Source organism: Alligator mississippiensis, chromosome 4 (genome assembly GCF_030867095.1).
Source record: "Alligator mississippiensis isolate rAllMis1 chromosome 4, rAllMis1, whole genome shotgun sequence".
Taxonomy (NCBI): Eukaryota; Metazoa; Chordata; order Crocodylia; family Alligatoridae; genus Alligator; species Alligator mississippiensis.
The window spans coordinates 161,552,662-161,564,425 of NC_081827.1; the positions used below are offsets into that span (position 1 = coordinate 161,552,662).

Consider the following 11,764-nt stretch of genomic DNA (forward strand, 5'->3'; position numbering starts at 1 on the left):
AGCACCTACAATGAATTAAATGGGACACTCCAGGCACAAAGATCCCCCTGCACCAAGCTCAGGGCAGGACTGAGGAAAAATGAGGAGCTGACAAGACAGAAAAAGCTGGTGGACAGATTGGAGCCAAACACATGACACAGGGAGAGACTCACCCAAAACCAGGTATGAGGTTGATGCCCCATCTATTTTAACAAAAACAGGAATGGGATTGGGGGTGGGGGGGGAGAAGATCAGGAAGACAGTCAGGTGTGGAATAAAATCTGGAGAGGTACAGTAAGTTACAGTTTTAAAACAAACGGCTTCTCAGCCCATTTGTCTAAGTCAATCAGCCTGCTGCAACGCTCTCTGAAACTGAGCTGACTCGTGGTTTCACTGCCACTCCCAGAGCCCTCCTTAGTAGCACAGAATTGGACCGGACTAGTCATTGCACTCTCCAGTGGCTTGGTGAAGTGGCAGCAGAGGCACTGGAGCAGCAGATCCGTGGGCCTGGAAGGCAGCAGTGCATTAGCAAGTTCATGCCTTGGAGTTTTTATTCATAAGACCATAAGAATTGACATTTACTGGATCAGATCATAGGTCCATCCTGCCCAGTATCTGGCATCACAGTGGCAGAGAGTGGATGCTGAAAGGGAGAGTTAAGTGGCCTTTTTTCCCCTTTTACTCTCTCACTTGCAGCCTTCAGCATTTACTCCTAACTCCCATGTTCAACATCTACTGATGCACCTTTCCTCCAAGAATTTGTCTAATCCCTAGTTTCTCTCTTCCAGCCTGGCTGTCTGACCATGGCTATGACTTCTCTAATTTTTCCATATCCTTTCCAAGGTGTCAGGACCAGAACTGGGCACAGTATTCAAGTGTGGATGCACCATGGATTTATAGAGGGACCTCATGATACTTTCCATTTTGTTTACAATTCCATTCTTAATAATCCCAAACATCTTGTTTGCCTCTCTCACAGCCAAAGAGCAACTCTGAAATTAAAAGTGGGAGCTGATGACGCTCCATGTGGGTAAACGGATTTTCCAAGCCAAAATATTAGTGTTGCCATTTACTTTAGAACAGGGGTTGGTAAAGTTTTTGGCTGGAGTACCAAAATCACCCCATCCTCCACTCACACCTCAACATGCCAGAGATGGGGGAGGCACAAGGGGCTTGATCCTCATTGCTGGTGGTGACTTCACATATGCCTTAAGGTGGATGGCAAGGGTGGGGCCGGGGTTGTGCTGCCCCAGCCCCTTCTCTGCCATGTGCTGTGAACCACACATGCACCTGCCACTTCCATGGAGCCAGTGCTAGGGCCCCAGAGCCCAGTGCAGCTGTTTGAAGCCTCCAGGCTTTGGGCAGCTGTAGCAAGAGGCTGGAAGGCTGCGAACAGCTGTGCCAGGCTCTGCAGCCCCAGCATTGGCTCCATGGTGGTGGCAGCTGCATACATGCCTCTGGGCGGACAGTGGGGGAGGAGTCAGGCTTACGCTTCCCTAGGCCCCTTCCCAGCCATGCACCCAGAAGTGTGCGCACAGCTGCCACAGCCGTGGAACTGGTGCTGGGGCTGCAGAGCCCTATGCAGCTGTTTGCAGTGTCCTGGGGCACTGGGCAGCTGCTGGCAGAAGCTGCCCCGAGTCCAGGTCAGCTGTGGTGCGCTGAAAAAAATGACCTTGCATGCCATGGTCTGGCATGCATGCCGGGGGTTGCTGATCCCTGCTTTAGAAATTCCTCTAATAATGGAGCTGCTGAGAACTCAGCTCTGATGTCCCAGTGTCCTGCCACTCTCTGTTGGAGTTACCTAGCCACGAGATCACTCATCTCAGGTAGTCTGGAGCTTCACACACTTCTTTTAAGTCAAACAGCATTACCAAAGTCTCTGTTGACAGCAGGCAGCCTTGTCAGAGGCCCTTGAGATCCCACACATGACTAAATGCTTCCTGGTATTGTACCAATACACTGTCACATTGGCTTCCTCTCTCAAAGGGTTCATTCGCATGGGATTGAAGCTCCCAATGCAGTGAGATGCATCATTCCTTGTGATGTCTGCTCAGCAGTGGGTGGAAGGTATTAGCATACACACAGCACACAAGAGGCACATTCCTAAAACTGCTGGGCTGCTTGGCAAAGGACAATCTAGGAAGCTTCAAGCACAAAACATTTTAATGCACTAGGGTGACTGCATACACGAAGACAAGCCTCTCCAGTGCTGCTCTATGGAGAATGGAGTCCACCCACAAAGCACCATCACTGCACTGTATTTCCCAACAAGATTTGCCAACCCATGTTTCAGGTTCACATGCAGCGATATAGCACTTTCCACCTGCAGTGCTTGGTTTTGGCACCTAAAGCAGCCTAAGGCTGGGATGTCAGAGAGAAGCAGTTTGGTAAGGATGGTTCCTCTTCACTTAGCAGAGATCCTGATTTCAGTAACAAAGGAATTGATTGCTGCTTCCTCCTTTTAACGGCAAAACAAAGCCCGTTGGCAGCAAACTTACTGACTGTTCCAGTCACTCAGGCCCAGCAACCAGCACACCACAGGTATAACCAACAGTCTACCTTAGCTGGTCAGTCTTCTGTGCCAGGAGCTGAAGGAGAGTCAGGTGGCCTAAGCCAGAGTCACTCCGGAAGGCCTCCCTCCAGCTCAGCAGGTTTAGAAGACAATTTTAGTGGGCCTGGAGTTGGGGGACAGGGAATGTATGCTTTATGCTGACATTCAGACAAAAGAACAGAACCCATCAGGCTACTTCCATAGCCATTTTGCAGGGCACACCTGCATTTTTAAAGGAAAAGCAGGCCTGAAAAATGCTTACTGCTGAAACACTACAACAGATTAAAGCAGGTTAGGCAACAGAGCAGAAGTTAGAGAGACAGGGCATGATTTTGCCAAGATACCCAAACTAAAGGCCTCTAGTTTTGCAAAAAACTCAGGACCACCTTTAAAAGCCACAAGGCTCAGCTGGAAGGAAGGTGTGACCTGAAGGTTAAACATGGCTGAAAAGCAGAGTCCTGATGCTCCATTCAGCTCTACCAATCCCAGCTATATGACTTAAGTTGCTCCCTATGCCCCAGCTTCACTAGCTATAGAACAGGAATGCAATTTTTCCTTCCTCACCAAGGAGACACTTGGACTATACAACTGCTCTCTAGGGTCAGAGAAACCACACTTCCAAGAACCCCGGCCCCCTTACACTGTTCTGTGGCAGTGGCACCGTACTGACTCGCAGGACACAAAGCCAGCCCCTCCCCCTGCAATGGTGAAATGCTGGCTGGAGGCTGCCTATGCTGTCAGCCTAACCAAGCTTAGTGTATAAGGCCTGAAGGGACCACAGCTAGGGAAGGGCTGGGCTGCAGTCATGCCTGTTTTTTTCTTTTAAAATATTTTAAACATTGCCAGATCTATACAGTAGTTCCCACCGGTCAGCCATGCCTAATAAACTTGCCTACAAAAGAGTCAAACAGCAGAGCCATATGCAGGCTTCGCAACAATAGTGTCCACAAGGCTGTTCACAATCATACTTTAAACCAGGATGAGGATTCCTTTAGAGAGCATGGGATAGAAAACATCTCTGATTTGCCCACACTGTGACTATAAACCCTGCAAGTTGTGACAGTATGCAGCAGAGATCTGAAAGCAGAGCCCTGCCAATAACTACAATCTGAGCATCCCTGCATACTTGGGGTCAGCCCTTGTCTTTAAGGGCCAGCTGATGTCACAGATGAAAGTTACTAGGCAAATCCTCAGCCTGGAAGCCTTTTTACTGGTGGTATTGGCAGCCATGTATGAAGCGGATATAATGTAACTAGATTTCCCAGAGGCCAGGCTCAGTTTCTGAGTGAAATCAGTTTGGAGATCCTACTGTAATTTACAAATGCAGCCCCTGTGATAGAGAAGGCACAAGGGAGAAAAAACTAGAGATCTGCTATTTTATGGACAAGTAGGCTGCCCGCACCAGCAGGCCAGGTGCACTCATACAAAACAAGCAGAAAATGTCTGTGCTGATGCTCAAACTCACACCCACTGGTGGAGAAGAGCTAGTTAGAATCTGAAGCTCCTGCACAACTTAGGAAGCACTGGGTCCAAGAAGTAGCATGGCCATCAGACACCAGCCCTGTCACTGAGAACACGTTGAAACACCCAAGGCTCTACTCTCTCCACTGAAGCCCAGGAGAACAGGATGTTGGTCTTGCCTATGTGGAGTGCATTTATCATCCTAAGAACCATTTGATCCCCCAGAACCATCAGACCCTTTACTGGCCACACACAGTGCCTACGTGTATAGTTAGCCCATTTGTTGGTGTAATAGCATCTATGTCCTCCAGCTATTGTCACATGGCATACCCAGAGCCCCTGAAATGGGCTGTAACAGTGCTGATGTAGCCAGTGGGCACAACTGCAACTATCCTTAACCTAGAAGAACAGGACTACCACGTACACACTGACTGTGAGTGCCTGAACTGGTTCTGTCCTACCACTTTAGCTAGGACCTGTATAATTATTGAGTCTAGACATGGCTGTACTAGCTCTCTGTCTCTACTTCCTCATATTTCCTGGAAGCCCAGAGGTGTTCTGCCAGATGCGGGGGAGAGAGTGGGGAAACCATATTTTTTTTATCATGTTAGTGCAAGATATTGCTTGTAATCTTTTACATGGCCAAAAGACTCCGCACAGAACCCTCCTCCCCACCAACGGATATTCTTGTTGTCCCGGCTTGTACACACTCTGCCTGGAAGCAAGTCTAGTTATTTGGTGGGAATTACAACAGAAATTCCCCTCCACATACTAAAAATCCTCATTAACAATAAATCTTAGGTCCTATGGGAATTAAGAGGGGAAAGGAGATGAAATCCCTAGAGCTGAACTACCATTTAAAAATAATATATATATTATTTTTGTTTTGTTTGGACACAAGCAAACTGACTCTCCAGGCAGGCTGGAAGGGACAGTGACCTGGACCAGTGGAGATGGATGATACCAAGAGCTTGCCTCAACCTCAGCCACAACCACAACCTGAGTTACACACCAGGGTGCATAAATACAAGCCCACTTCAAGCACAGCTGCCCCGTAAGACAGAAATGCCACAAGCCTCCATACTTTTCCCCTCTATGATTTCAAACCCAACAGCCATGGCCTTTGCTGCCACTTACTCTACCTCTATCACTGCACAGCGACCACCACAAAAACATGATGTACACCTGGCAACAGCACCTGAAGGGGCAGCTAAAGGAAGCAGAATGCATGGGAGTGTGCGCACATAGCTTTTGCTGGCTGAAATGGAGATTCTGCCATTGGAGATGAGCCTCAAGTATGGACATGGCTCAGGGCTTTGCCAGAAGGACACCGTAGCTTACACTAGGCCTCAGCTTTCAAGGAAGGTAGTGAGAAAAAGGTGGGGGGAGGAGGGGGGATGCGACGGGACAGAAAGCTCTTTCTAATAGCTAGCCCTACAGTTATATGAGGTTAGTTAAGTGTTTACTCCCTTGGAGAAAAGTTACAGCATAGCCAACCCTCCTGGTTATGCATGAGGTGGGGTAGACTGTGGTTTTCTCCCTACAAGTAGGTAGCTGAGCTAATAAGAGAAACAGTTTGTGGCCTGAGCCAGCAGGTAGGACTCAAAGGATCATAGGGAAGCAGGGCTGAAAGGGAATTCATAACGTCTAGTCCAGCCCCCTGCTCAAGGCAGGATCATCCTTGACAAAACCAGCCCAACCAAGTGTCTGTCTAACTTGTACTTCCAAAGTTTTCAGGGCTGGAGATTCCACATCTTCTCTATGTAGCCTGTCCCAATGACTGACTACCCTCATAGTCAAAAAGTCCTAATCTCCAACCTAAACTTTCTCTGCTGCAGCTTGCAACTTCAGTGACAGAGAGGCAGATGCACTGAGTTCCAAGGAGCTATTATGCCATAATTACTGTACTCTCAGTATCAATACCCAAAAGGTCTGAGGTGTTTTCAGTTGAAAAGTAAGTGAGAATGAAACAAGTGAAAGAAAGTAAAAGCTACCAAACATTGCTAGTTCCACAAAGCAACCTAGAGCTTAAGATACAGTTTTAGATGTTGTTTTAGGAACAGCAAGTTGGGTTGTTGTTTTTTTAAAGGCAATTTCAGATTTAGCTACTGAAGCCAAGAACCTATTAGAATGTAGCTACATAAACTCTCCCACAGTAGAGCCCAGCTTGCTGGCAAAAGGGATCTCAAACAAGAGTTGGTAAGATAATTTTCTGTCCCCTATTTAGAAACTGGAAAATCCTTCTGACAACCCACTGCTAATCAGGTATAATACTTACATAGGTAATCCTGTTAGACTCTAGGGGGATGCGAAAATGAAGGCTGAATAGAATTTAAGAAGCTGTCCAGATGGTGAATCACAAGTTATGGGACAGAAAGTGATAGAACCTGAGCACTGTGTTAAGCACTCCTCCGCTCTAGATACTATTTAAAACCCAAATTCCACAGAGCTCCCTGTTGGGCGATCCACACACAAGCGCCCTGTGTCAGGCACATGGATAGGATGAGTTACAAAAAAAAAAAAGAGGCTACTATTACTGACATTCTGAACAGATTGCTACTAAATGCCCCTTTAGTCCTACCCTGCTCCATACCACCTGGGCTCCAGCAATGACTGCTCAAGTTGGGGTCAGAGGCTGACATCTTCATGCCCACCACCCTGCTTGCCACATGCACAGCCACTGCTGGTTGAGCCACAGGGTGGTGGTGGATTTGTACTGCCCATTGATGCCCACTCTGAATGGCACTGCCAGACTCAGGCATATTTGAAACAAAGGTTTCTAGCCATGAATGACACTACTGCATATTTTGCTACAACCTACCCAGAATATCATCACCTTACACTTCAGTATTGTACTGCATCCCAGACAGTGTCAAAGTAATTTTGACCCATATGGATGAGACTACTGAAATAAAGACTCTTCAGCCATGCATAGAAAGCACACAGGGGAAGAGATATGGCAGGGATCAGTGTATTTTGGGGAAACAACATTGTACCAGATGCCTGCTTATAGGATCCTGCAAATCAAGCCAAATTTTAGTTATAAAACAAACAAACTAACTAAAGAGGGAAAATAAGTGAGCAGAAGAACAATTAGACTGCACTCCCTCACTAGGAATTGCACAATATTCTTACAAGCTAAAATGTCATTTTCTAGTACAAGTGCGCCAGCAAGAGAGGCACCTCAGTTTCTAGCCTTAGAAAGAGATGTGCAGAACTACTGCCAAAGAATATTCAGACCTGGCTAGCTGCAGTCTTGCAATGAAGCAACAGGGAACAGGCAGTGACAGCAGAGAAAACTCCAAGAAGGGTGTCAAAAACCCACCTTGCAAACAGCTGTTGCAGGCTGCATATCAAGCTGGAATTTCAAAATGTTTTTCCCCCACCCTCTTTTGTGGGCAATAGCATTAACAAAGTCAGGATAACCAGATACAAATGTGTGCGCGTGCCTGATATGATAACGTCCACCTCAAGCGCCAAACTTACTAAAATGGATTCCTCGGGTCTTTTTTGGTATCTCTCAGAATTCTTTGCTTCTGGAGCAAGGGCTTTGTTGTGGGGTGGAAAGGGCTACGTGGGGGAGCCTTTAAGGCTTGTATTCACTATGACTAGATCCACTGGCCTTGATTTCTAACTCTGGTTCCCACACAAACTGAGCTTAGAACTCTTTTAAAACCTAGGCTGGGCTGGGCTGGGCTGGGCACTCCCAATATTCTTGTCAAGATACAAATGTTGAACACCTGTTGGTTTGATACAATGTGTGTCCTAACCTCAGTGTAAACTATTAAAAAGATACAGTCACCATGTGCTAAGGTTCAGGCAGGTATTAGAACCCAAACTTGCCTTGCCCCTGCTAGGACACCAACAGTGATTAAAGGCACACTCCCCACCCCCCGCCAGCCCTAGTGAAGGAGTTTAAAATCCAGTTGGACTTAGAAGTATAACTGAAAAACACAGCCAACTGTGGTGATTTACACACTGCTTATCACTTGTTTCACATACCATATCACTTGAGAAGAACAGAAAGGAAAAGCAAAGAAAAGCTTCTCAAGCCTATAACAGCATTACCCCTATTAATTTGAGATGCAATGCCGCACCCAGGAGGCAACTGAAATTTAAAAGTGTGTCTGTATTTGTGTAAGAAAGCTTCTGTAATATTTTTAAGTGGCCTGTTATTAAGCTTGGATTTTCTGAGGAGAAATATTGCCTAATAAATGCTGCTGACAGAGACTGCTCTTTAGCTATAGTCTAAATCTCACAGGAGGCCAACCACCTAATGGGGCCAATGACATGGACAAAAAGAAAAAAAATGAGAAGAGACTTCCAACTGAAGCTAAAAATTGCATAGCACTAGCAATTTCCTCTTCCTGCATTGCCCAAATTTCTGGGAAAAAAGGTGGTGGCACATGTGATTGTCACCCCAGAATGCAAAATAGAATGCCTGCAAAGCAGGCTTAAATGGGACAAAAATCCTCCCCTTTATACCATCTGCACTACTGAAGTCCTCTGTATTCTAGTGTGGGTGACAAGGGGATGGGAGAAAAGAGATGCCCTTTTCTGGGGTGCCATGATCCTCTTACTTCTGTAACACTAAAACTGCATTTCACCGCAAAGCTGTTGAAAAATAAATCTGCCCTACTACACATATCAACCCATAATAAAAAACAGCAAATAAGAACAATGGTATCTTAGGTCAGCCTTCCCTGCATGCTGAATTATTTAAATACCAAAACCAAGGAAGGTTGGGTAGGATGAGTACTGCAGAACAAATATGTCTGAGAAAACAGTTCATTGAATAAAATGGATTCAACAGAAACAGTAAAAGGAGGTCTTGCCTTCTACAGAATTAGAAGCGCACTAGCTACAACTGTTATGGGCAACTATACACGTAGTTAATAGGCATTGCTTCCCTGACCTATATGCATGGACTAGACCCAAGGGAATGCTCAGCATCACATTTCTCAAGAAAGAAATCTCTAATGACCCTGACCAGGGAAACCATATTAAAAGTCTGCTAATAGCCACAGTGCTTATCCACTGCTCCTATTACAGTCTGAATAGACTCTAAGGAATTAAGATTCCAAGACTTGTCTTTTTTACATGGGGGCTCACTGGAAGACCCAAAGATCAGAGGGAAAAATAGAACAAACCCTGGCAGGAAAGTTTGATGAAGTATTACTATTAAGTATGCAGACCCCTGACAGGGACATTGGGCAATGCAGGAAGAGGAAGAAGCCGGTATTGTCAAGTAAAGGACAATGAGGAGTCACAGTCTCCATGATGGGGCTGCATAGTCTCCTCTCAGTTTTCTGCAGTAAAAAGAAAAGCCCCTCGGAATAATTTTGATGCAAGCAAGGAGGATTCTCTTACTAATGGAGTCCTTTTGGGAATATGGGGCCACCACCTCCTTTGTTTCTAGACCTGGGTGTGGACAAACACAATTCTACATAAAGCTACATAACCAGTCCTTTGGCCGCCTCATTGCTTAGGAGTTTTCAGTTTTGTTGCATCTGTCATTTGGTTTTGTTCTTCTCTACCTTTCAGCATGCAAGGAGCAGAGTGGCAGGCAAAATATGTCTCTGCATGGCTCTTTCTGCCTGCCAGAAGGAGCCACACCAGGATCAGGCAGAGTGCTTTCCAACCACATAGAGACACGCAGGCAAGAGTCACTAACCCCCTTGCAAAATACAGCCCCCACTGTAAGGTACTGCAGCTGCTCAGAGGCAGCAAACATGGCAGCAGATCACAAGCAAAGAACAGCTTCCAAACAAATCTGTAGGTGGTTTTAAGGCAGCTGAATGGATTTGCCCCAGCTGGGATTTAGGCAGGACACCTTGACTAACTCCTGTGACAGATCTCATGGGATTGCCAAAGATTATGGGCATTGGGGACCCCAGGTTATGCTTCAGATGACAACCAAACCCAGCACAGCAGCCCAGGGACAAGGGGGGGGGGTCTCCCTCCCTGAACCCCCAAACACCACAGCTAAGGGGGCAGGGGAAGGGGGGGGCAACATCCAAGCAACCATCAGGACTGTAGCAATACCAGCAACCCTTAATACCAGGGCAGTGGCACCACCCTGGTCCCTAATCTCAACAGGGACAGTGGGTTTAGGACTAAGCAGGAAGGAAGAGCTCCTATCAGCACCCCTAAGTAGTCGCTTCTAGAGCTGCCCCGTGGAAGTCTCCCTTCCCATCGGCCCGACCCTGCTTAGCTCACAGGACACGCTACTGCAGGCAGCCGAGTGAATGGGAGCCCACAGGCCACCCCCCCTCGTGACTGACACAGCGCTTAGCCTGTCAAAGGGTAAAATTCCACTCCCCGGCCAATCAGGGCGCGCGCGAGGCGGAGCTAGACTCACTTCCCTGCCACTGCCCGCCTCCGGGCGCTCGGGAGGTTCTTTGCGCGGGGGCCCGATGGACCCGGATTCCCGCTTACCCGCGGCCGTAGTCATCCTCCTCGTTCTCGCAATCGCTGCAGTGCTCGTGGTCATTCTCCTCTCCGGACGATCGCTGGGGCCGCGACGGCGGCTGCTTCCCTGCTGTCTCACTGTCGTCCGCCATCTTGAAACGGGGCCTTAGTGGGTGCCGCACCCCCACAACAAAGTGCGCAGCGATTGGACGCCACCGCGCCGGGCATGCTGGGACGTGCAGTCTTCGCGGAGGAAGGGAAGGGAGCCGTTGATGAGCAAGGGACTACAATTCCCAGCAGGCTCTGCGTCAAGGCAGCCTAACCTAGCCGGTCCCGGGCCCGCCGGCGCGTGCTGGGACTTGTAGTTATTTGTGTTTGGCGACCACAGGCGTGAGTCCAAAGAGGGACTTAAATATTGTCCTGGGTCAAGGATGCTTACAGCCACCCATGCTTAGGCGCAGGGAACTGGGCCTCGGAAGGAAGCAGGAGTGGGAAGCTTCAAAGGGTTCAGTAATTCCAGCACTTCATACTGCAGCTTAACTAGCTCAGTGGTTCTCAACCGTGCTAGGCTTGAGGTGCCCCATGTCAGACTGATACTTCCCCCTGGAAAGGCCAGCTCTTAGCTTTTACTTGTGCCAACTCTGCAGCTAGGGTGGCCATCGTAGAGGACATTCCCCTACTCTGTCCTCTATTGATACAAAACCCAATACCTTTATGTCCTCTATGTTTCTCTTCCAGAGAAACAGGACATAAACGCATCCAGTTTCATATCAAGAGGACAGAGGACAACCAGACTGTCCTCTATGATGGCCACACTACCTGCAGCCCCAGAAACTGGCACAAGTAGCTAAGGGGAGCTGCCATTTTTAATACAGAAAATTGGAGGGGTTGGGGTTACAAGCCAAAGGGAGGGAACAGGTCAAAAATGAAGAAACATCAACACTGTGATAACATACACTCGGCACCATAATTTCTCTGGCAGACCACAAGCAGCAGCCTGCTGCTGCCCCCCAGTCCGAGTCCAGCTCTTTAGGCCACACTCCTGGCTGACCAAGCCTGTGAGGCCTCCCAATCCACTCTTCTCCCAATGAACTCTTCTGTGCAGGGCTGACCAGGCTCCACATGCACTCCCGCGTCTTTCCAGCCTCAAGCTTCCTCTTCCTTTTTTTCCTTCAGCCCCTAGGGGTTTCTGGGAGTTGTAGTCCAAATTTAGCAGTCAGCACTGCTTTGCAGACCACCCCCAGGTTCCTTTTGCTACTACACGCCTTACATTCACATTACACACTTGTGTTTTGACTAGAGAAAAATAATAGAGCAAGTCTTCTGTGGTAAAGAACTTGGAAAGCCCGCAGCAGAGCAGGG

General features: G+C 47.8%; 1 protein-coding gene across 1 annotated transcript in view; it reads right to left on the bottom strand.

The window, feature by feature from the left end:
* The window catches only part of NMT1 (N-myristoyltransferase 1), a 42,025-nt gene extending 31,444 nt beyond the window's left edge, over window positions 1-10,581 (bottom strand). Inside the window, exon 1 of the mRNA XM_006278585.4 lies at window positions 10,430-10,581. Coding sequence (XP_006278647.1) covers window positions 10,430-10,554 — 125 coding nt within the window. The 5' untranslated portion in view covers window positions 10,555-10,581. The remainder of the gene's footprint in view (window positions 1-10,429) is intronic.
* Between the last annotated feature and the right edge of the window lie 1,183 nt (window positions 10,582-11,764).